This window comes from Lagenorhynchus albirostris, chromosome 3, assembly GCF_949774975.1.
Source record: "Lagenorhynchus albirostris chromosome 3, mLagAlb1.1, whole genome shotgun sequence".
Classification (NCBI taxonomy): Eukaryota; Metazoa; Chordata; class Mammalia; order Artiodactyla; family Delphinidae; genus Lagenorhynchus; species Lagenorhynchus albirostris.
The window spans coordinates 104,560,354-104,587,066 of record NC_083097.1 but is presented as its reverse complement, the minus strand read 5'-3'; the positions used below and the strand labels follow the sequence as shown (position 1 = coordinate 104,587,066).

General features: G+C 38.4%; 1 protein-coding gene across 3 annotated transcripts in view; it reads right to left on the bottom strand.

Moving 5' to 3' along the window:
- The window catches only part of LMNB1 (lamin B1), a 66,387-nt gene that overhangs the window by 21,601 nt on the left and 18,073 nt on the right, over positions 1-26,713 (bottom strand). For all 3 annotated transcript variants that reach the window (XR_009539558.1, XM_060143498.1, XM_060143497.1), the window contains exons 3-6: positions 12,075-12,231; positions 11,308-11,433; positions 8,131-8,301; positions 6,588-6,713 (exon numbers count right to left, since the gene is read on the bottom strand). Coding sequence is in view for 2 of the 3 variants with exons in the window: in XM_060143498.1 (XP_059999481.1) it covers positions 6,588-6,713; positions 8,131-8,301; positions 11,308-11,433; positions 12,075-12,231 (580 nt within the window). In the remaining variant the exon portion in view is untranslated. The remainder of the gene's footprint in view (positions 1-6,587; positions 6,714-8,130; positions 8,302-11,307; positions 11,434-12,074; positions 12,232-26,713) is intronic.

Genomic DNA, 26,713 nt, shown 5'->3' with positions numbered 1-26,713 from the left:
ATAGGAACATACATATCAATAATTACCTTAAATGTAAATGGATTAAATGCTCCAACCAGGGCTTCCTGGTGGCGCAGTGATTCAGAGTCCACCTGCCGATGCAGGGGACACGGGTTCATGTCCCGGTCCGGGAAGATCCCACATGCCACGGAGCAGCTAGGCCCATGAGCCATGGCCACTGAGCCTGCGCGTCCGGAGCCTCAACGGGAGCGGCCACAACAGTGAGAGGCCTGTGTACCGCTAAAAAAAAAAAAAAAAACAGCTCCAACCAAAGACATAGACTAGCTGAACGGATACAAAACCAAGAGCTGTATATACGCTGTCTACAAGAGACCCACTTCAGACCTAGTGACGCATGCAGACTGAAAGTGAGGGGATGGAAAAAGATATTCCATGCAAATGGAAATCAAAAGAAAGCTGGAGTAGCAATTCCCATATCAGACAAATTAGACTTTAAAAAGAGACAAAGAAGGACACTACATAATGATCAAGGGATAGATCCAAGAAGAAGATATAACAATTGTAAATATTTATGCACTCAACATAGGAGCACCTCAGTATATAAGGCAAATGCTAACAGTCATAAAAGGGGAAATCGACAATAACACCATCATAGTAGGGGACTTCAACACCCCACTTTCACCAATGGACAGATCATCCAAAATGAAAATAAATAAGGAAACACAAGCTTTAAATGATACGTTAAACAAGATGGACTTAACTGATATTTATAGGACATGCCATCCAAAAACAACAGAATGTATTTTCTTCTCAAGTGTCCACGGAACATTCTCCAGGATATATCATATCTTGGGTCACAAATCAAGCCTTGGTAAATTTAAGAAAATTGAAATCGAGTATCTTTTCCGACCACAACGTTATGAGACTAGATAACAATTACAGGAAAAAAATCTGTAAAAAATACAAACACATGGAGGCTAAACAATACACTACTACGTAACCAAGAGATCACTGAAGAAATCAAAGAGGAAATCAAAAAATACCTATAAACGAATGACAATGAAAACACAACGACCCAAAACCTATGGGATGCAGCAAAAGCAGTTCTAAGAGGGAAGTTTACAGCAATACAATCCTACGTCAAGAAACAACAAACATCTCAAATACACAACCTAACCTTACACCTAAAGCAATTAGAGAAAGAAGAACAAAAAAACACCAAAGTTAGAAGGAAAGAAATCATAAAGATCAGATCAGAAATAAATGAAAAAGAAATGAAGGACAAAATAGCAAAGATCAATAAAACTAAAGCTGGTTCTTTGAGAAGATAAACAAAATTGATAAATCATTAGTCAGACTCATGAAGAAAAACAGGGAGAAGACTCAAATCAATACAATTAGAAATGAAAAAGGAGAAGTAACAACTGACACTGCAGAAATACAAAAGATCATGAGAGATTACTACAAGCAACTATATGCCAATAAAATGGACAACCTGGAAGAAATGGACAAATTCTTAGAAAAGCACAACCTTCCAAGACTGAACCAGGAAGAAATAGAAAAATTTAAATAGACCAATCACAGGCACTGAAATTGAGACTGTGATTTACAATCTTCCAACAAACAAAAGCCCAGGACCAGATAGCTTCACAGGCAAATTCTACCAAACATGTAGAGAAGAGCTAACACCTATCCATCTCAAACTCTTCCAAAATACAGCAGAGGGAGGAACACTCCCAAATTCATTCTATGAGGCCACCTTCACCCTAATACCAAAACCAGACAAAGATGTCACAAAGAAAGAAAACTACAGGCCAATATCACTGATGAACATAGATGCAAAAATCCTCAACAAAGTACTAGCAAACAGAATGCAACAGCACATTAAAAGGATCATACACCCTGATCAAGTGTGGTTTACCCCAGGAATGCAAGGATTCTTCAATATATGCAAATCAATCGATGTGATACACCATATTAACAAACTGAAGGAGAAAAACCATATGGTCATCTCAATAGATGCAGAGAAAGCTTTCGACAAAATTCGACACCCATTTATGATAAAAACCCTCCAAAAAGTAGGCATAGAGGGAACTTACCTCAACATAATAAAGGCCATGTATGACAAACCCACAGCCAACATCGTTCTCAATGGTGAAAAACTGAAAGCATTTCCTCTAAGATCAGGAACAAGACAAGGTTGTCCACTCTCACCACTGTTATTCAACATAGTTTTGGAAGTTTTACCCACAGCAATCAGAGAAGAAAAAGAAATAAAAGGAATCCAAATTGGAAAAGAAGAAGGAAAACTGTCACTGTTTGCAGATGACATGATACTATACATAGAGAAGAATCCTAAAGACACTACCAGAAAACTACTAGAGCTAATCAATGAATTTGGTAAAGTAGCAGGATACAAAATTAATGCACAGAAATCTCTGGCATGCCTATACAGTAATGATGAAAAATCTGAAAGAGAAATTAAGGAAACACCCCCATTTACCACTGCAACAAAAAGAATAAAATACCTAGGAATTTACCTACCTAAGGAGACAAAAGACCTGTATGCAGAAAATTATAAGACACTGATGAAAGAAGTTAAAGATGATACAAATAGATGGAGAGATATATACCATGTTCTTGGACTGGAAGAATCAACATTGTGAAAATGAGTATACAACCCAAAGAAATCTACAGATTCAATGCAATCCCTATCAAACTACCACTGGCATTTTTCACAGAACTAGGACAAAAAATTTCTCAATTTGTTTGGAAACATAAAAGACCCCAAATAGCCAAAGCAATCTTGAGAAAGAAAAACGGAGCTGGAGGAATCAGGCTCCTGGACTTCAGACTATACTACAAAGCTACAGTAATCAAGACAGTATGGTACTGGCACAAAAACAGAAATATAGATCAATGGAACAGGATAGAAAGCCCAGAGATAAACCGACACACCTATGGTCACCTTATTTTTGATAAAGGAGGCAAGAATATACAAAGGAGAAAAGACAGCCTGTTCAATAAGTGGTGCTGGGAAAACTCAACAGCTACATGTAAAAGAATGAAATTAGAACACTCCCTAACACCATACACAAAAATAAACTCAAAATGGATTAAAACCTAAATGTAAGGCCAGACACTATCAAACTCTTAGAGGAAAACATAGGCAGAACACTCTATGACATAAATCACAGCAAGATCCTTTTTGACCCACCTCCTAGAGAAATGGAAATAAAAAAATAAACAAATGGGACCTAATGAAACTTAAAAGCTTTTGCACAGCAAAGGAAACCATAAACAAGACCAAAAGACAACCCTCAGAATGGGAGAAAATATTTGCAAATGAAGCAACTGACAAAGGATTAACCTCCAAAAGTTACAATCAGCTCACGCAACTCAATATCAAATAACAAACAACCCAATCCAAAAATGGGCAGAAGACCTAAATAGACATTTCTGCAAAGAAGATATACAGATTGCCAACAAACACATGAAAGGATGCTCAACATCACTTATCGTTAGAAAAATGCAAATCAAAACTACAATGAGGTATCATCTCACACTGTTCAGAATGGCCATCAACAAAAAATCTACAAACAATAAATGCTGGAGAGAGTGTGGAGAAAAGGGAACCCTCCTGCACTGTTGGTGGAATGTAAAATGATACAGCCACTATTGAGAACAGTATGGAGGTTCCTTAAAAAACTAAAAATAGAATTACCATATGACCCAGCACTGCCACTACTGGGCATATACCCAGAGAAAACCATAATTCAAAAAGAGTCAGGTACCACAATGTTCATTGCAGCTGTATTTACAATAGCCAGGACATGGAAGCAACCTAAGTGTCCATCAAGAGGTGAATAGATAAAGAAGATGTGGCACATATATACAATGGAATATTACTCAGCCATAAAAAGAAACAAAACTGAGTTATTTGTAGTGAGGTGGATGGACACAGAGTCTGTCATACAGAGTGAAGTAAGTCAGAAAGAGAAAAGCAAATACCGTATGCTAACACATATATGGAATCTAAAAAGAAAAAATAGTTCTGAAGAACCTAGGGGCAGGACAGGAACAAAGACTCAGACATGGTGAATGGACTTGAGGATATGGGGAGGGGGAAGGGTAAGCTGGGACAAAGTGAGAGAGTGGCATGGACTTATGTATACTACCAAATGTAAAATAGAAAACTAGTGGGAAGCGGCTGCATAGCACAGGGAGATCAGCTCGGTGCTTTGTGACCACCCAGAGGGGTGGGATAGGGAGCGTGGGAGGGAGAAGCAAGAGGGAGGAGATATGGGGATATATGTATATGTATAGCTTATTCACTTTGTTATAAAGCAGAAACTAACACACCATTGTAAATCAATTATACTCCAATAAAGATGTTAAAAAATTTTTTTAAATAAAAAATAAAGGCTATGTCAATTTTAAGTAAAACTAAGGAAGTACTTCACTAACATGAGTCACTTAAGCAAAAAGGAAGTTCTATGGCCTAACATGCAGCATGATGAAACTAAGACTCCACAACAAATACAATTAAGATATACAGTATGAAAAATATATGGTTCTTTTCTTTTTGGTGATCTTTTTAAGGTTAAAATTTATCAACCAAAGAAGATATCCCTTAAGATATATTATTTATCATAAAATCTGATACCAGTAATGAATAGATGAAAGGATCATTCCCCATCCCCCTGAAATTTAGAGAGAAATTTTAAACTATTCTGGCTGAAGGAGGTGCTTCTCTCCTATTTCCTAAGGAGTGAGCTCCTCAAAACCCCCAGGGCCCTGCCTGCCATTTTTTAAAAACCACTAACATGAAGTTAACCAAAAAACTTGCAAAGATGCGAACATAGCTACCAGGCAAACAGGGAAACAGCCCTGGACCTGAGTCAGAAGACGTAGCTACCAAATTTCAGAGCCTACCACTGTTTAACCACAGGCAAGTCTTCGTCTTTTCATCTGTAAACATCCATACGTAGCATAATCAAGTGGATTAAGCACCAGCCACATCCCCACACCCCCCAAAAGACAGGGAATTGTAAAATTGAGGAAGAGGGGATAATTAGAATACGATTTATTAGATGGATAAAAGTAGTAAATGTCAACTCAGAGTAAAAACAGACAGGACTATTTTTGGAAAGGTACCTATTAAATGGTGCAATGGAAAAGAGATTGTTAAATTCTTTTCTTTTTTTTCTAGAATGCACTTATTCTCACAGGCATTCTCTGAAAGGCCAAATTCTTTTTTTTTTAATCTTTATTGGAGTATAATTGCTTTACAATGGTGTGTTAGTTTCTGCTTTATAACAAAGTGAATAAGCTATACATATACATATATCTCCACATCTCCTCCCTCTTGCGTCTCCCTCCCACCCTCCCTATCCCACCCCTCTAGGTGGTGAGATTGTTAAATTCTTAAAAGAAAATCTTTGAAGAGAGTGAGGTGTAAAGGGAAAAACTGGGAACTATGAAAGAAACCCATTTATCAGCCTACATGCTCTGGGCCGGTCATTAAACTCACCCAGGTCTGTGGTCAGACTGAATGAACTCAAAGGTCCTTGTCCTTCCAGCTCTACTGTTACATGAAAACTTCAAAATACTATCAGGACAAAATAGGTCCAAAATAATTTTTAAATTTTTGTTGTGAGTAATAAAGTAAGTACACGATAAGCATTGTAAAAACTTCTGTTTTTTAATTAACTTTTTTTACACCACCCTGTTTTATATAACTCATTGCTTTCTAAATTCCTACAATAAATGTCTTCAGTTTTACAATCAGAAAAGGATATTACTAAACACAAAGGAAAAAGAAAGCTTAATCAAGAATAAAAAAGTTTATTCATGTGGAAAATTTAAAACAACAAAATTTCCTCCCTTAAGGAAAACAGAAGCTGAAGTTACTTTCCAAGTAATTAAGGTGAGTAGATTATCAAAACATTCTGCATACTTCTATGGTTGTATATGTACTTTGTGTGCACATCGACATCACCCTTAGACTAAAAACCAGATTTCAGGCAGTGTCCACACCTGCTTACGCTGCACTCAGAGTGCACCATCACATACTGACAGGCACCCATCAACACAACCAGTAACAGTCATGCGACAGTTAGGCGTGCCAATGAATCAATGAGTCACTAAATTCTTAAATAAGATGCAAATTGATGCTACTTCCCAAGATACTAACTATTGGGTATTCTAAGCACGGAAAAAATTTGTCTAGAAACACAAAGCATTTACCACCCACACAGAATTTCTGCAGGTTTTTCTTCATTATGGTTTCTAAATGTGATGAAAAAGAGTACGTTGGAAAGAGCACTATGTGGAGATCAGGCTGCTGGATGGGTCAGAAAACCTGGGCCCTGGGGTAAATCCAAGGAATAAGCCAGCAGGTTGCACCCTCAAGGGCAGCTCTGAGTAATCTATTAGGTCAGGAACAACAGTCTCTGCTCAGAGGATGCTTATGAAATGACGAATAGAAAAATAATCTGGACAGCACTGTGAAACCAGAATTCAGGAAAATACTATCCTCTCTGAAAAGTGATTTCAGGCAGAGCTGAGCAGGTAGACTACCATGGTGGAGGTGGCCTTCAAGTACAACTCCCATGCTTACTTACCTCTTTCTGTAGATTAGAAAGTTGAGATGAGAGACTCTCAATTCTCACACGACTTTCCATCAGTTCTTCCCTGGCACTATTGACAGTAGATGTATTCATCTCTGACGACAGTCTGGCATTCTCAAGCTAAATAAAGAAGCAGACCATAGTCAGTTTCATCTAGTGAATTAGAACAAACAAATGAGGAACCATGATTCATCTCAAGGCATCTCATTTCAAACCTAAACCCTGCCAGTAACTAGTTGATGAAACAGGAAAAGCATCATGAAGTTTGCTGATGTGCTATGAATTACCTTAAAAGTCTTTCTGCCTTTTCGGCTCAATTCCCAATATAGGAGCTTAACAATGCTGATATACCTGGGTCTTTACCCAAAATTTAGTGCTTCAATATTTCATCCATTATATATCTAATGTCTCAGATAACACTGCTAATAAGGAGACTGGACAGGAGCAATTTAACTGTGGTGGCATTTGTAGGAAAACAAGCATCATATACCCCTAACCCACCAAATCTGATACAGAATATAAAGCAATAAGCAGAAAGTACTAATTTAGAGATTATTTCAAACCAAACAGACACACTTCTTTTCAGAAGCAAAAAACAGCTCCTCTGGTAGAAACAATATCCCGCTCCTCCAAATGCCCACAGCATTCTGTTCTGCATGTGTCTCAGGCACGTTTTTTATGTAGGTCTCCTCCCTGGCTCCCTTTGAGGCCAGAGTCTCTTTGACTGACTAATCCTTACTTAAGCTCTGTCACTGCCCAGCACAATGCCAGCACTGAGTAAGTGCGGAACAACTAAACGTAGGGATTAAAAGATCTCTCCCTCTCACCAGGCAATTATTACTTCATAACGTGGATTAAAAGCAACATGAACAATTTGAGGCCATGCAATGGAAATTATTTTCAACAGCTCTATGACCCTAATTTTCTAAGTCTTCCACTAATAACTCTTTTTAATCAAATCATGTAACATTTAACACATTGGGGTAAAATTATTTACTATGAAAGCCCGTACTCAGGGAGTTAATAAATTTTTGCATGGTCTCCTAATACAAGAGAGAAGTTTCTATAGTCTTTTTTTAATGAATAATTAGTGGCAGAGGAAACTGCAGACACTGTCCATTTGGCCTTTGTTCAAAAAAGCCCAAAGTGTGGTGGTCACAACCTATGTACAATGATGACATGGAAGTCAGAACTAGATGCAGTCCAACAAGATTAGTACTTGTTACTGAAGGAGAAGCTATTTTCAGATGGCTGGAGTTTAACTAATATGACTTGACATAAATGATCAGTTGGACAAAGAGAAAAACCTTACCTTTGATAAAAGTGGAATAACCCTACTTTCTTTGAATAATCTCTAATAACATTTAATTTATAAAAAACTGCTTTCTTTAAAAAAAATCCATTTTTTATATCCATGGAGACTAAGGGAATTCATTTAAGAAAACTAGAACAAACCAAACATCAAGTCATGTTCTCAGGGAGACTATGAAACAAAGGCTTCAAGTGTGTAAAGCCATCCCTGGAAGAGTCTGCTCACTTTGGCGTGGTAAGTCTGCTCCATCTCTTCCTTGTACAGCTTGACTTGGGCATCGTGTTGCTCTCTCATCTCATGAAGGGCTTGAGCCAGCTTGTACTCATACTCAATCTGACGCCCAGAATCCACCTCTACCAAGCGAGTTTCATGCTTCCTTCTGGTCTCATTAATCTCCTGTGGGGAGCAGGGAATGACATAAAACCAAGTTACTTACCATAGCTGCACTGGTACAAGTCTGAGTGACATCAAGGCCATCTGAGGTATTACACACCAAGCTCCTCATGTTTTGTCCTAGGGCAAGTATGTGAATAGATACTTTTTTGCCTTCATTTTCAAGTAAGAAGATTTTTGAGCTGGAACTAATGACAGAAATGGTAGCATCTCAAGTCCTAGGAATTTTATGTTTCTTTTTAGTAGCATACCTATTTATTTCTCTAAAGGCAAGGAATGGCTGGAAGACTTACTAAAGTACCAGGCAATCGTGGATAACTAGGTACACTGAATAGCACGTAATTATTTTTCTAAATTGTACTGATGATACTAAGGACAACTCTGAAAAAAATCTAAAAGATAAGTTAGAAACTTATCAGCAAAACTTCAACTAGAAGATTTATACATAATAAAACTTTTCTTAGGCATACTAAGATGCAATAGACAGAGCAAGCTAATTTACATGACTTATCCTAACAGCTGGTAGTGTGCTAAGGTATCAACATCAATTGATACAGAATCTTACAATATTACGTTGCTATCTCAAGTACATATGACAATTCACTATTAAAGAATAGAAATAATAGGCATAATCCTTCACATTATGTTTTAAGGAACTATCCAAACTCGAATGGCTAGGAACACAAGTCTAAGAATAAAATTTTCATTCTAGCTTCTAGCTCTGAAAACACAACAGATCTGTCTTTAATGGCAATAATTAAAGAGGCCACAAGAGGGGGATATAAGAAGAACATGTTTCTGTATCATCTTACAGCATGCAGTTTTTCTTTGCATTTCCTCATTTTTCTCTTAACCAGAGGAAGATACACTCGATAGAATCAGAAACCCAGGGTTCAAATTCCGGTTCTGCCATTAATCTCCCAAGGCTCACATCTATATGATGACGCGAATGATACTTAAATCATAAAAATATGCAAATGAAAGGTTTAGTTCAACAAATATTGAGTACCTACTAATCATTTTGCCCTTTGCCTCCTTTCCTCTTCTTCCTGTTTTTCTCCTTCCTCTTTCTTACCCCTAAACTGTTCATAATAAGGAATTTACATATATTTATTGCATAGAATTTTATTCTCCATGTTAAAAGAAAGAAATGAGGAATATTTTAAATTCATTCTCAAAAAGGCAAAACCCCAAAATTCAAAGTTGCTACCCAAACATTCTAAAAATACTAAATTACTTTTTACTGATGCCGTTTTTCACTTAACATTTTATGTAGAATCAGTGACTTACAAAGAAAAAAATACTCACCTCCTGGTTTAAAGATGCAGGAGTACACACAGTGTCAAAAGTAAGAAATAATAGATCACGGACAATTTTAACAAAACAAAACAAAAATGTAGGTCAACTTAATATAAAGATACTTCAATTTATAAGCAGAACTGTAGTTAATAATTATATGACAGGGACTTCCCTGGTGGTGCTGTGGTTAAGAATCCACCTGCCAATGCAGGGGGACGGGGTTCAAGCCCTGGTCCAGGAAGATCCCACATGCCGCGGAGCAACTAAGCCTGTGCACCACAACTACTGAAGCCCGAGTGCCTAGAGCCCGTGCTTGGCAACAAGAGAAGCCACTGCAATGAGAAGCCCGCGCACCACAACAAAGAGTAGCCCCCGCTCGTCGCAACTAGAAAAAGCCCGCGTGCGGCAACGAAGACCCAATGCAACCAAAAATAAATAATAAATAGATTTATTGAAAATAATAATAATGATAATAATTATTACTATATGACAGCATTCACTGTAGTTTACAAGAAGCTATCACACACAATATTCCACTTTGATCCTCACCACACCTTGAAGAAAAAATAGCAGGTACTGATATTTCATTTTTAAATAGGAAACTGACGCAAGAACTGTCCAAAGTCTGGCTGTTTATCCAGTGAGTGCACTTTGCCCCCACAATACCTAGTTTAATATTATATTGTCACAAAAATGGTCAGATTTTTATTATATTATTTTTTCTCCAAATAAAAAATATTATTTAACTTCTACAATAAATTTCTATTTTAAAAGCATTGTTAGTCACCGTTTTCAAAATTACATTACTTTTAAAAACATTATGTATTTAACTGCATGTTCTCTAACCTGGGTGAATTCCAACCATCTTCAATTTTGAGAAAATATATATTCCCCTTTCTTCAACTGTATTACAGTACACTTCTTTTTTGGCAAATGTTGCTACCTTCACCCCTCAAGGCTTAACCAGAAGTTACGGCTTATAAATGATACTGTTAGATATACATATATAACTGTAAGTGCTCTGGGTAACCAGCCCCCAGTGGTTGCTACCTCCCGGTATTCACCCGCTGTGTGATCCCCCTTCCATAGTGCATCTTGGTTGGTCTGTGTGATGGGGAGTGAGGGTATATCACTTTGGGATTAGTTAATAGAAGTTAATGTGGCTTGTCTTGCTCTCTCTCTCTCATCACTCACTCGAAGAGTCCTATCGTGAGCAGCGCTATAGAGAAGCCCATGCTGAACTGATACCTCTGGCCAAAAACCTACGAATGAACTCCAAACCGGTTCCTGCAGCCCAGGCTGAAAGCCTGACTACAACCTCATGAGAGACCCTGAAACAACCATCCAGTTAAGCAGCTCTCAGATCCCTGACCTTCAGAAACTGTGAGATAATAAAAGTCTGTGGTTTAAGTTACTAAGTTTTTGAAGTAATTTGTTAATTTGAAGTAATTTGTTAGGCAAAACATATAACTAATACAAGTGCAGAGGTTGATAGTAATTAACAGCTGTAGCCAAGCCTTTTTAAGTTAGGTGGAAGTAAAAGCTTTTAAGTTTACCATAGCACCCTGACTTCTTCCTCGCAGTCCTTTAGCATCAGTGCCTTAAATAATTTGCCTACAAAATTCTTCCTATTTTTCATACGTATAGCTTATAACAAAGCCTTTTGGGATCCCTCCATTCCTTAAAAAAAATAAAATTATATATAATTACCTCCTCATACATGTTTTTACGAAACTCCAAGTCCTCAGTAAGGCTCTGACAGCGATTCTCCAAATCCACTTTAAGTAAAGTTTCATCTGCTAACTGTTTTTTCGCAGCAGCTAAAGAGGCTTCCAACTAATATAAGAAAAAAGAATTAATGAAAATTATACAGCAACCATTTAGCAATGAATTTAATAGATACCTACAGATTGAATCAAATCAAGTATTACAATTTCTATATATTTGTTAATGTATGAGAGTCCCTCATGATAACATTTATCACAGAACTGTGGGTTCAACTGCTGGTCCCACCCACAGAGTGTCACATCAAAACACCTCTCAAATTTGGTAAATGGCAACAGGGAATGAACAGAAACCTATGACTTACATTTGAAAACTCAAACTAACGATTTTAGCTACCACTTTCATTTTTTCCTGTGTGCAGAGCACCATTATGACACCTTCTCTCTTCTTACCTCGCATTTTGGTACAATAATGAAATAGGCTGTGAGAGCAAGAAACAGAATGAGCATAAGCACAACAGAGAGGACGGAGAGCAGCAACAAGATCTGCATAATCCAGACACAAGGACTGAGAGGTGAGGGTGCTTTACATGTTAGCTAGTTCAAGTCTATCCTTGCAGGTTAACCACCCACCAAAATAACTTAATAAATTTTTAAAAGTAAAAAGCATAAAATAAATTTTACAATCAATCAATCAAAACAAATGGGGCAATTAACCTGCCAAATACGGCTCAAGAGCAGAGTTTACCTTACCTGGGCAATCTGATCCTTCAGATCCTCCAAATCGCTCTCTAAACTTTTTTTATCACCAAGAGCAGTAGCCAGAGCTGCATCTTTCGAATTCAGCGCTGCTTCGTATTCTCGAAGCTTGATCTGGGCTCCATTAAGATCAGATTCTTTCTTAGCATAACTGCAAGACATTTGAAAAAGTGCAAGAAATCAAATTATACCTCTGACTTGAAGCCTTCTCCCTCCCTGCTTAAGGGGGAAATAAAAGAAGAGGCAATTTAAATAAAGGCTGCCATAACCTACTAAAATTACAGGAGCAATTCAGGAACACTAGATCTAGAGTTTTTGTTGAATAATAACTTTCTCTTTCAATGATTTCCCTTCCCTGATTAGGAATGACTCTAGGTCTAAAATGTCCATAGGCCCAACGTACAAGAATCCTGGTTGTCTCTGAGGGAGAACACAAGTCCTCCTTTTTCTATAAAGAGGCATCTATATGCTTCACTAAAACATTTTTGAAGAAATGGAAATTTACTATTTTTAAATACAATGAATATTATAAAATAAGATGTACAGGAGACATAAATCAAGATAAACGATGAGATTAAGTAAGTGAAAATGAACTGTTACTTTAAAAAATAATTTTATGACTTGATGATATATAGAAACTCCTTTGACATTACCTAAGAATTAACTGACCCTAAGCTTGCAAGTAGTTTCCATTTCTTACATAAGAGGTGATTTTAAAATTTCCTTAACTACAAATAAGGGGCTTCCTAGTATTTTGAAGAAAAGTTAATTTTTCCTGTTTATACTATTAACTACCCAAGAATGAAACTCAAATTAAGGTTTCTTTTACTTCTAAATATCACTTTTTATTAAATGGAATTCTACATTATAAAATTAAGGTTCCTTAGGATACATTTTGTCAAATAATTATATTTTAAAGATCAGTATTTTTTAATCCAAATAAGTCCATTATCATTAATTAGTCATATGGGCAAAGCCTTAATAACATAAAAATTTTTGATAGCCATTCTTAATTAAAACTGATATTACAGACAAGTATTTCTACTACTGATGTGTGAGAGTGGGCTTAACAGAGGAATCTTTAGTTAACAGAACTTTTTAAAAATATTGTAATATTATAATAAAATGAAGAAAACAGCTATCCATAGGATAAGCAAAGGTAGTTTGAAGAGAAGATTTAATAGTACTCATTTCTTACTCATTTTGGTATTATACAACAACTACGTACACACATAAAATCTCAGCAGTCATATCACAATAATTTTTTTCTTAAATCCTGTATTTTTAAAAACCACAAGATGGCAGCCTTTCCCTGAAGACTTTGTTTAGAAAGGTGGTGCGGGGGGACGGACTGTTGGGGAAAAAAAATTCCATACAGTCACTACTTTGTAACAAAAATGCCTAGTTCATACAAGTGCTGAGTCTGAAAGCTAGGAACACCATAGAAAAGAATCAGTGCTTGTAGAGGAGCTATTACTTTACCTCACTATATAAATGACCAGAGCTGACAGGGAAAAATACCATGATAGAGAATTGCACAATATTTACAAAAGCTACTTACTCAAAATTACTTAACAGTTACAAAAATTCTACTGCACCACTGTCTAATATTTAAGTCTCAGATCATAATGTGGTGCTTCTGAACATGGTGCCTCAAGGCAGGAGAGTGAACCTGTGCTTCCCAGAAACCAAAATGGCCCACCAAGAAGGATACTGAATTAAAAAAAAAAAAAAATTCACACCAATTTTACTGGCTACTGCATGTTCTGTCTGTTTGATTTCATTGGCTTAATAGATAATAATACATGTCATGATTCCAAATTCAGAATGTTGTAGCACAAGTGAAATTACTGCACAATGGTCTTGTGGAGTGTAGGAAATTCGAGAAGCCAAAAATTAGGACACTACACCTAAACGGCTAGAATATGGTGATTTCTTCAACAAAAATCAAGACCAGGTAAGACAAGGAGTAGTGGACTAAGGGGATGAGTAGGTTATGCTATTATTTTATTGTGATAGGTACCCTCTAGCCCTGCAATGGTACCAGCTGAAATCTGATGTCACGTTCTCAGTCACTTATACCACCGTTACTCTGTAAAAATATAAATTGTTTCATTATAAATTCTTTCTTAAAGTTGTAACTTTTACATTACTGAACAAATTAAGCAGATATACATCAGAAGTTGGAAATGTGCTTAAAATTACAAATAAAAGCTAATCCCATACATGCCCTGGCTTGAGGGAAGAGAGTCGAAAACTGCTTCTGCACGTGGCACATACTTATATTACACTTACCATACTGATTCTATCTATTTGTGGATATACTTAGCTACCTTGAGAGACAAAACTCTTTGAGGGCAATGGCCATGACTTATTATTCTTCTATCTTCTGTATAGACAACCTGTAGACAATGAGTGTTTTGGTAATTGTTAAATGAAAATCCCCCATACACTCCCCCCAAAAACTCACTCTGCTTTTTTTATGCGATGTAAAATATCACGTCCTTTCCTACAAGAAAAAATAACTGTGATACTTCTGTAATCTCTAAAATTCACATTCCTAGATGTCCTCCCTATTACCTTGCCAATTTCCGAGGCTAGATGGGTCATGAAAGAAATTTTTGCTTACACTCAAGTCTCCATCTGCTAAGAAGCCACAAATCAGTAAGTTTTATATGCCATACAAGCACAACAAGGACAAACGTGGGCCAAGCAGCAAGTTAACATCTTGAACATAACTGATGTCATAGTTTTCTAGTTGTATTATTTTTCATTCATTAAAAATGATGCAGGTAAAAAAAAAAAATGATGCAGGTAGATTGGTTCAAAATGGTGGAATGGAAGGACGTGCTCCCACTACCTCTTGCAAGAGCACCAGAATCACAACTAACTGCTGAAAAATCATCGACAGGAAGACACTGGAACTCACAAAAAATGATACCCCACATCCAAAGACAAAGGAGACACCACAATGAGACAGTAGGAGGGGTGCAATCACAATAAAATCAAATCCCACAACTGCGGGGTGGGTGACTCACAAACTGGAGAACACTTATACCACAGAAGTCCACCCACTGGAGTGAAGGTTCTGAGCCCCATGTCAGGCTTCCCAACCTGGGGGTCCGGCAACAGAAGGAGGAATTCCTAGAGAATCAGACTTTGAAGGCTAGTGGGATTTGATTGCAGGACTTTGACAGGACTGGGGGAAACAGAGACTCCATTCTTGGAGGGCACACACAAAGTAGTGTGTGCATCGGGACCCAGGGGAAGGAGCAGTGACCCCAGGGGAGACTGAATCAGACCTACCTGCTAGTGTGGGAGGGTCTCCTGCAGAGGCGGGGGGGGGGGGGGCCGGGGGGGTGGCTGTGTCTCACCATGAGGACAAGGACACTGGCAGTAGAAGTTCTGGGAAGTACTCCTTGGCGTGAGCCCTCCCAGAGTCTGCCACTAGCCCCATCAAAGAGCCCGAGGAGGCTCCAGTGTTGGGTCATCACAGGCCAAACAACCAACAGGGAGGGAACCCAGCCCCACCAATCAGCAGACAAGCAGATTAAAGTTTTTACTGAGCTCCGCCCACCAGAGCAAGAGCCAGCTCTACCCACCACCAGTCCCTCCCATCAGGAAACTTCCACAAGCCTCTTAGATAGCCTCATCCACCAGAGGGCAGACAGCAGAAGCAAGGAGAACTACAATCCTGCAGCCTGTAGAACAAAAACTATATTCACAAAAAGACAGACAAGGTGAAAAGGCAGAGGGCTATGTACCAGATGAAGGAACAAGATAAAACCCCAGAAAAACAACTAAATGAAGTGGAGATAGGCAACATTCCAGAAAATGAATTCAGAATAATGATAGTGAAGGAGATCCTTCAAGGAGAAGGACCTTGAAAAAAGAATGGAAGCAAAGATCGAGAAGATGCAAGAAATGTTTAACAAAGACCTAGAAGAATTAAAGAAGAAACAGAGATGAACAATACAATAACTGAAATGAAAACGACACCAGAAGAAATCAATAGCAGAATAACTGAGGCAGAAGAATGGATAAGTGACCTGGAAGACAGAATGGTGGAATTCACTGCTGCAGAACAGAATGAAGAAAACAGAATGAAAAGAAATGAAGTCAGCCTAAGAGACCTCTGGGACAACATTAAACACAAAAACATTTGCATTATGGGGTCCCAGAAGGAGAAGAGAGAGAGAAAGGACCCAAGAAAATATTTGGAGATTATAGTTGAAAACTTCCCTAACCTGGGAAAGGAAATAGCCACCCAAGTCCAGGAGGCACAGTGTCCCATACAGGATAAACCCAAGGAGAAACACGCAGAGACACATAGTAATCAAGCTGGCAAAAATTAAAGACAAAGAAAAATTACTGAAAGCAGCAAGGGAAAAACGACAAATAACATACAAGGGAACTCCCATAAGGTTAACAGCTGATTTCTCAGCAGAAACTCTACAAGCCAGAAAGGAGTGGCATTACATATTTAAAGTGATGAAAGGGAAGAACCTACAACCAAGTTTACTCTAGCCGACAAGGATCTCATTCAGATTTGATGGAGAAATCAAAAGCTTTACAGACAAGCAAAAGCTAAGAGAACTCAGCACCACCAAAACAGCTCTACAACAAATGCTAAAGGAACTTCTCTAAGTGGGAAACACAAGAGAAGAAAAGGACCTACAAAAACAAACCCAAAACAATTAAGAAAATAATAGGAACATACATATCAATAATTACCTTAAACATGAATGGATTAAATGCTCCAACCAAAAGACACAGGCTTGCTGAATGGATACAAAAACAAGACCCATATATATGCTGTCCATAAGAGACCTAGGGACACATACAGACTGAAAGTGAGGGAATGGAAAAAGATATTCCATGCAAATGGAAATCAAAAGAAAGATATTCCATGAAAATGGAAATCAAAAGAAAGCTGGAGTAGCAATACTCGTATCAGATAAAATAGACTTTAAAATAAAGAATGTTACAAAGGACACTATATAATGATCAAGGGATCAATCCAAGAAGATATAGCAATTATAAATATATATGCACCCAACGTAGGAACACCTCAATACATAAGGCAACTGCTAACAACTATAAAAGAAGAAATCGACAGAAACACAATTAATAGTGGGGGACTTTAACACCTCACTTACACCAATGGACAGATCATCCAAGCAGAAAATTAATAAGGAAACACAAGCTTTAAATGACACAATAAACCAGATAGATTTAATTGAGATTAATAGCACATTCCATCCAAAAACAAAAGATTACACTTTCTTCTCAAGTGTGCACGGAACATTCTCCAGGATAGATCACATCTTGGATCACAAATCAAGCCTCAGTAAATTTAAGAAAATTGAAATCTTATCAAGCATCTTTTCTGACCACAATGCTATGACATTAGAAATCAATTACAGGGAAAAAAAAACATTAAAAAAAAAACACATGGAGGCTAAACAATACGTTACTAAATAACCAAGAGATCACTGAAGAAATCAAAGAGGAAATCAAAAAATACCTAGAGACAAATGACAATGAAAATACGACAATCCAAAACCTATGGGATGCAGCAAAAGCAGTTCTAAGAAGGAAGTTTATAGCAATACAATCCTACCTCAAGAAACAACAACTATCTCAAATAAACAACCTAACCTTACACCTAAAGGAGCTAGAGAAAGAAGAACAAACAAAACCCCAAAGTTAGCAGAAGGAAAGAAATCATAAAGATCAGACCAGAAATAAATGAAATAGAAACAAAGAAAGCAATAGCAAAGATCAATAAAACTAAAAGCTGGTTCCTTGAGAAGATAAACAAATTGATAAGCCATTAGCCAGACTCATCAAGAAAAAGAGGGAGAGGACTCAAATCAATACAATTAGAAATGAAAAAGGAGAAGTTACAACAGACACTGCAGAAATACAAAGCATCCTAAGAGACTATTACAAGCAGTTCTATGCCAATAAAATGGACACCCTGGAAGAAATGGACAAATTCTTAGAAAGGTATAATCTTCCAAGACTGAACCAGGAAGAAATAGAAAATATGAACAGACCAATCACAAGTAATGAAATTGAAACAGTAATTAAAAATCTTTCAACAAACAAAAGTCCAGGACCAGATGGCTTCACAAGTGAATTCTACCAAATATTTAGAGAAAAGCTAACACCCATCCCTCTCAAACTCTTCCAAAAAATTACAGAGGAAGAAACACTCCCAAACTCATTCTATAAGGCCACCACCACCCTGATACCAAAACCAGACAAAGATACTACAAATAAAGAAAACTACAGACCAATGTCACTGACGAACATACATGCAAAAATCCTCAACAAATTACTAGCAAATAGAATCCAGCAGCACATTAGAAGTATCATACACCATGATCAAGTGGGATTTATCACAGTGATGCAAGGATTCTTCAACATATGCAAATCGATCAATGTGATACACCATATTAACAAATTGAAGAATAAAAACCATATGATCATCTCAATAGATGCAGAAAAAGCTTTAGACAAAATTCAACACCGATTTATGATAAAAACTCTCCAGAAAGTGGGCATAGGGGGAACCTACCTCAACATAATAAAGGCCATATACGACAAACCCACAGCAAACATCATTCACAAGGGTGAAAAACTGAAACCATTTCCTCTAAGATCAGGAACAAGACAAGGATGTCCACTCTCACCACTATTATTCAACATAGTTTTAGAAGTCCTAGCCACAGCAATCAGAGAAGAAAAAGAAATAAAAGGAATACAAGTTGGAAAAGAAGAAGTAAAGCTCACTGTTTGCAGATGACATGATACTACACATAGACAATCCTGAAGATGTCACCAGAAAACTACTAGAGCTAATCAATGAATTTGGTAAAGTTGCAGGATACAAACTTAATGCACAGAAATCTCTTGCATTCCTATTCACTAATGATGAAAAATCTGAAAGTGAAATTAAGGAAACACTCCCATTTACCATTGCAACATAAAGAATAAAATACCTAGAAAAAAACCTACCTAGGGAGACAAAAGACCTGTATGCAGAAAACGATAAGACACTGATGAAAGAAATTATAGATGATACAAACAGATGGCAAGATATACCATGTTCTTGGATTGGAAGAATCAATATTGTCAAAATGACTATACTACCCAAAGCAATCTACAGATTCAATGCAATCCCTATCAAAATACCAATGGCAGTTTTCACAGAACTAGAACAAAAAATCATAAAATTTGTATGGAGACACCCAAGACCCCGAAGAGCCAAAGCAGTCTTGAGGGGAAAAAATGGAGCTGGAAGAATCAGGCTCCCTGACTTCAGACTATACTACAAAGCTACAGTAATCAAGACAATGTGGTACTGGCACAAAAACAGTAATATAGATCAATGAAACAGGATAGAAAGCCCAGAGATCAACCCATGCACCTATGGTCAACTAATCTATGACAAAGGAAGCAAGGATATACAATGGAGGAAAGAGTCTCTTCAATAAGTGATGCTGGGAAAACTGGACAGCTACATGTAAAAGAATGAAATTAGAACACTCCCTAACACCATACACAAAAATAAACTCAAACTGGATTAGAGACCTAAATGTAAGACTGGACACTATAAAACTCTTAGAGGAAAACATAGGAAGAACCCTCTTTGACATAAATCACAATAAGATCTTTTTTGATCCATCTCCTAGAGTAATGGAAATAAAAACAAAGATAAACAAATGGGACCTAATGAAACTTAAAAGCTTTTGCACAGCAAAGGAAACTACGATGAAAAGACAACCCTCAGAATGGGAGAAAATATTTGCAAACTAATCAACGGACAAATGATTAATCTCCAAAATATATAAACAGCTCATGGAGCTCAATATTAAAAAAACAAACAGCCCAATCCAAAAATGGGCAGAAGACCTAAATAGACATTTCTCCAAAGAAGACATACAGATGGCCAAGAAGCACATGAAAAGATGCTCAACATCACTAATTATTAGAGAAATGCAAATCAAAATTACAATGAGGTATCACCTCACACCAGTTAGAATGGGCATCATCAGAAAATCTGTAAACAACAAATGCTGGAGAGGGTGTGGAGAAAAGGGAACACTCTTGCACTGTTCGTGGGAATGTAAATTGATACAGCCACTATGGAGAACAGTATGGAGGTTCCTTAAAAAACTAAAAGTAGAATTACCATATGACCCAGCAATCCCACTACTGGGAATATACCCAGAGAAAACCATAATTCAAAAAGACACATGCACCCCAATGTTCACTGCAGCACTATTTACAATAGCCAGGACATGGAAGCAACCTAAATGCCCACTGACAGACAAATGAATAAAGAAGATGTGGTACACGTATACAACAGAATATTACTCAGCCATAAAAAGGAACGAAATTGGGTCATTTGTAGAGACGTGGATGGAGCAAGAGACTGTCATACAGAGTAAAGTAAGTCAGAAAGAGAAAAACAACTATCATATATTAATGCATATATGTGGAACCTAGAAAAATGGTATAGGTGAACTGGTTTGCAGGGCAGAAATTAAGACACAGATGTAGAGAACAAACATGGACACCAAGGGGGGGAAGTGGCGGGGTAGTGGTGGTGGTGTGATGAATTGGGAGATTGGAATTGCCATATATATACTAATATGTGTAAAATGGATAACTAATAAGAACCTGCTGCATAAAAAAATAAATAAAATAAAATTCAAAAATAAGTATACTTACAAAAAAATAAATAAATAAAAGCCTGCCCTGCTGAACTCCAGAGTAGCTATGGGCTCACTTGGCCAATGAAAAGTGGACAGAAGTGACACTAAGAACATAGTTTCCCATCTTTCTTTCCCTCTGTCTCAATGACAGGAAATGTTCCCAGGAGAGGCTACTCCATCAGCTTGGCTTCAGTATGGAGATATGGAACAGAGTGGCAGCTGAGCCTTTATAGGACATAGGAGTGAGAAATAAACCCTTATTATCATTTTAAAAAAAAAAAGATGCAGGAGGGCTTCGCTGGTGGTGTAGTGGTTAAGAATCCGCCTGCCAACGCACGGGACACGGGTTCGAGCCCTGGTCCGAGAAGATCCCACATGCCGCAGAGCAACTAAGCCCGTGCACCACAACTACTAAGGCTGCACTCTAGAGCCCGCGAGCCACAACTACTGAGCCCGCATGCCACAACTACTGAAGCCCACGCGCCTAGAGCCCATGCTCCGCAAGAAGAGATGCCACTGCAGTGAGAAGCCCGCACACTGCAACGAAGAGTAGCCCCCGCTCGCCGCAACTAGAGAAAGCCCACACGGAGCAACGAAGTCCCAATGTAGTCAAAAATAAATGAATAAATTTGTTTTTAAAAAAATGATGCAGGAAGTCTTGAGCTAATTACCAGCACATGGTCAAAGTGCAGAAACCTGCAAAACTGACATCATAAAACATTCGCACATGAATAGAAAAATACACATTACCTAAGCACAGAGTAACATCTGCCAATGCTCCAAAACAAAGAGTAATTTAGACAGGAATCCAAAGTTATCAGAAAGTATCACTGAAGAGATTGGCATTTTTCTTTGACTATATTTCCTAACTGGATTTGTTCACTTACTGACCTGCCTATTCCTACCTCCAGATAAGGAGACATTCTCAAGTATGCACACTGCTGAGTGTAAGTCAGAAAACATACCGATTTACTGTAAATGTTCACGTGAGAACCTAAACTTTAATTGCAGCTAAGAAAAAAGTTTTATAAAGGGCTTCCCTGGTGGCGCAGTGGTTGAGAGTCCACCTGCCGATCCGGGGGACATGGGTTCGTGCCCCGGGCCGGGAAGATCCCACGTGCCACGGAGCGGCTGGGCCCATGAGCCATGGCCGCTGAGCCTGCGCGTCTGGAGCCTGTACTCCGCAACGGGAGAGGCCACAGCAGTGAGAGGTCCGCGTACCGCAAAAAAAAAAAAAAAAAAGTTTTATAAAATGTAATTAACACTCTATTCTAATTAAGAATTTCCTACCTTAATAAACAAAATTAGGGCTTCCCTGGTGGCGCAGCGGTTAAGAATCTGCCTGTCAATGCAGGGGACACGGGTTCAAGCCCTGGTCCGGGAAGATCCCACATGCCACGGAGCAATTAAGCCCGTGTGCCACAACTACTGAGCCTGCACTCTAGAATCCGCGAGCCACAACTACTGAAGTCCACGTGCCTAGCGCCCATGCTCCGCAACAAGAGAAGCCACTGCAATGAGAAGCCCGCATACCCCAATGAAGAGTAGCCCCTGCTCGCCACAAATAGAGAAAGCCCGCGCGCAGCAACGAAGACCCAACGCTGCCAAAAATAAATGATAATAAAATAAATATTTAAAAACTCTTATCTATAAATAAAAATAAATAAAATTAGCTTTCATTTCAAGTAAGCTTGACTGTCAGTCATAGCAAGCAACCAGGTCTAATCGAATATCTGACCATTAAAAAAAATAATCAACTGGAAAGGATACATTTACATTCCTGTTAACATTCTATAGCAGTGAGTCAAGAGTTAAGACATAGCCTCAGTGATGTACTTCTCCAACAGAACCTGCTTCTAATTAACAATCTGAGACCTGTCCTTATAATCTCCTGAGGCCTGTAGGACTAATCTAAATGCAACTCGTTACTTGCTACTTTCTGAATTACTCCTGACCACCTCTGACTACCAGCAATACCACTGTACTTCACTGCTTTAATCATCTTGGCTTTTCAACTTACCAACTCTTTGAACTTGACTTGTTTTCAGATCAGCATTTCAACCCTGGCTTCTGCACTGAACTACCTGGCTCTGGAACTCAGTGTCTGCTCGCTTAGGACTCTGTACTACCCTTTCTGTTTGGATGACTCAAGTATCCCACTCCCTCAGGGGTATCCTTTATTTGTCTAAGGGTACCCCATTCCAGACTACTCCCACCAATAAGGAAGTGGAGATTAGAAAATTCAACCAGGACTTCCCTGGCGGTCCAGTGGGTAGGACTTCGCACTCCCAATGCAGGGGGCCCAGGTTCAATCCCTGGTTGGGGAACTAGATCCCACATGCATGCCATAACTTAGAAGCCTGCATGCTGCAACTAAGAAGTCCACGTGCCACGACTAAAGATCCTGCATGCCGGAATGAAGATCCCATGTGCCGCAACTAAGACCCAGCACAGCCAAAATAAATAAATATTAAAAAAAAAAGAAAGAAAGAAAATACAACCAATTACAGAATTGCTGGAAAATGAATGAAGGTAAATGCATCATTGCTAGGTAGTAATTGTAGAGCATTTAAATAAAGTCATATCACATATATATGACACAGAAAATAACTTAAGACCTAGTAAGATATAATAACTACTTGAATCATATTGTAATTTTAACACTCGAAAAATTAGACTGACCACTTAAACAGGGAACAAAGAATTAGTGTGAAAAATTAAGAAGCAGAACTGGAGGGACAAACACATACTTAGGACATAATCTGAAACTCATTACAGAACAGTTTTTAAATTAAAAACTATTAATTAAAAATTACAGTTTTAATCAAGCATTGGCAAATTATTGCCTTTCTGTTAACATTTCACTGGTCAGTTTATACCATACAAGTCAGTATATATCACAGACGCTCAGCTGAATGAATTTTCTAGTTTGACTAGTAACACAGCCACAAAAGTCCCTGAACTCAGCTTCTCTAAATCACCTATTATGTACCCGTGAACAAAGAATCCATGTTCATTTTCAGTATGGGATCTATACACATGCTTGGGTTTGGATTCCTTCTTTTACAAGCGCCATTAATTTTCACTTTTTTCGCAAGTACTTTTGTCCTTGTTCATTGATTCTCATATACAGAAATATAAGAACAAAGTGTTACATAAAGCAATTGAAAATGAGACCTAAATTATTAGATGGTCTCTTAGAGATAGAATAATTGCATATCTAGAAAAAGGTATACAAAATTAGTTTTTGGATATTAAATGGCATTTCCATGAAACCCACCAAAGATTATTACACTGCATATATACAAGAATAGATAAGGGCAAGAATTTGTGTTCACCAAATGCTTGCTAAATGCATAAAATCTGTTGGAGATGTGTATTCTTACGGAAAAACTCACCCAAACTATAATATTGATAGACTTAAGAATACAGCCTTTTAAAAGCTACACATCTGAAAAAAACAGACAAGAAACATTCATGTTTCTAAAGATAAAAAATAGAAATTCAAACATCTGGATTTTTTAAATGACTGCCTTCACATGTCAGATAAAACAACAGCTTACGGAAACCAAAACTGACTCTGAGGTCAGTTTTAAGTCCCATTCATAATATTCTATAGCAAAATACTAGGCAACTCTCTGGTTGCTTAGATCACTTCTTAGCAATTTTGAGAAGCTACTAAAGATTGTCAGGTTCACCTTATGTAAGAGTAGCTGGGCTTCCCTGGTGGCGCAGTGGTTGAGAGTTCACCTGCCGATGCAGGGGACACGGGTTTGTGCCCCGGTCCGGGAAGATCCCATGTGCCGCGGAGCGGCTGGGCCCGTGCGCCATGGCCGCTGAGCCTGAGCATCCAGAGCCTGTGCTCCGCAACCGGAGAGGCCACAACAGTGAGAGGCCCGCGTACCACAAAAAAAAAAAAAAAAAAAAAAAAAAAAAATCAGGCAATCCCTAATTGCAATCAGATTAAAATTAGGAAAAATATTAAATAAGACCAACACTGGACCACAGAACCATTTCTCTGAACAAAAGAAATCCACTGACATAATAGACACAGGAGTGGGGAGTGGACACATACAGTTTAAGTCCTAACAAAAAATGACTTATTGGGGAAAAAAACAACCAACAATCACAACTTCGTTATATACGCCAGGCCACTGATCTGGGTGTGTGGAAATCAGCAACGAACAAAATATACCATCCCGGGGCTTCCCTGGTGGCGCAGTGGTTGAGAGTCTGCCTGCCGATGCAGGGGACACGGGTTTGTGCCACGGTCCAGGAAGTTCCCACGTGCCGCGAAGCAGCTAGGCCCGTGGGCCATGGCCGCTGAGCCTGCGCGTCCGGAGCCTGTGCTCCACAATGGGAGAGGCCACAACAGTGGGAGGCCCACGTATGGCAAAAAAAAAATATATATATATATATATACCATCTGATCTTATGGAAGGTACTCTATACTGGGAAGAAGCAAACAATAAACAAATACCTATACAGTCGGGGTAATCAGTATTTTGAAGAAAAATAAATCAGAATAAAGAGTTACAGAGGGACTTCCCTGGTGGCGCAGCAGTTAAGAATCCACCTGCCAATGCAGGAGACACGGGTTCAACCCCTGGTCCACGGAGATCCCACAGGCTGTGGAGCAACTAAGCCCATGCGCCACAACTATCGAGCCTGCACTCTAGAGCCCGCAAGCTACAACTACTGAGCCCGCGTGCTACAACTACTGAAGCCCACACACCTAGAGCCCGTGCTCTGCAACAGAAGCCCACACACCGCAACGAAGAGTAGCCCCGCTTGCCGCAACTAGAGAAAGCCCACGCACAGCAACGAAGACCCAACACAGCCAAAAATAAATAAATAAATAAATAAAATTTATTTTTAAAAAAGAGAGAGAGAAGAGGGGAGGGTGATCATTTTATATAGTGTGGTCAGAAAGAGACTGATTTTATGCCAATAGCCATTTTTCACATCAGAAAATCACTTTTCAAACCCAGATTTTATCCAACAATACAGTTACTAGTATCATTAGTTATTTCACTGCTCCTCTATGGGTTATATGCAACCCAATCTTATAGGAAAATAGTCTCCTAAAAAAATGGTTATTACTAAGTCAATAATTATTTTGGGGGAGCCTAGAGAGTGCTAGGAAATGTGCTGATACAAGAAGCAAAATCAGACACTAGCCCTGTCCACAGAGAGATTCCACTCTAATAAGGGAATCAGTCAATCACACAAAATTGTCTTAACAAATCAAACTTGTCAGCAACTTTCTTGTCTAAGACAAAAAAGTACACAGTGCTGCAAGAACACCTGATGTAACTTCTGGGTAAAAATGGCACATTAGACATTACTCCACTATTACCCCTTACAGAAACACAACTAAACAACTGAGGAACAAATTCACAATGAAAACAACTGAGAGGAAAGAACAAAATTTTAGAAGCTGAAATTAGATGAGTGAAAACGAGCTTAGTCCACCCAAGAGTGCTGAATCCCAAAGCCAGACACAGGGCTATGTGAGAAGTAACCTAATTTATACTGCAGATACTGCTGATAGCAAGAGATACCCTGGTACTCTGAAGCAGGACTAGATGAAAATCTATCTAAGAAGCAAAGCAGATCGCACTCCATGCTCCTGGGCCAATGGCCCCTCATTCACCAGGATAAAAGAGGAAAGGTTTACTCTCTAAGGAATAAAAAAGAATCTCAGACCTGGTGTCACCTGGTACAGCCAAAGGCAGCACTACCATACTGAAAAGGCAGGAGAATTCCAGTGGACTTTTACAGATGCTGATGTTGCCTCTCAATCTCCCTCAGCTTAAAGTACGCTGTGCAGCCAAAGCCCAAGAGAGAAGACCTGAAGACACTGATACTGGGTGTTCCCAGTGAAATGATTCCACTGTTACA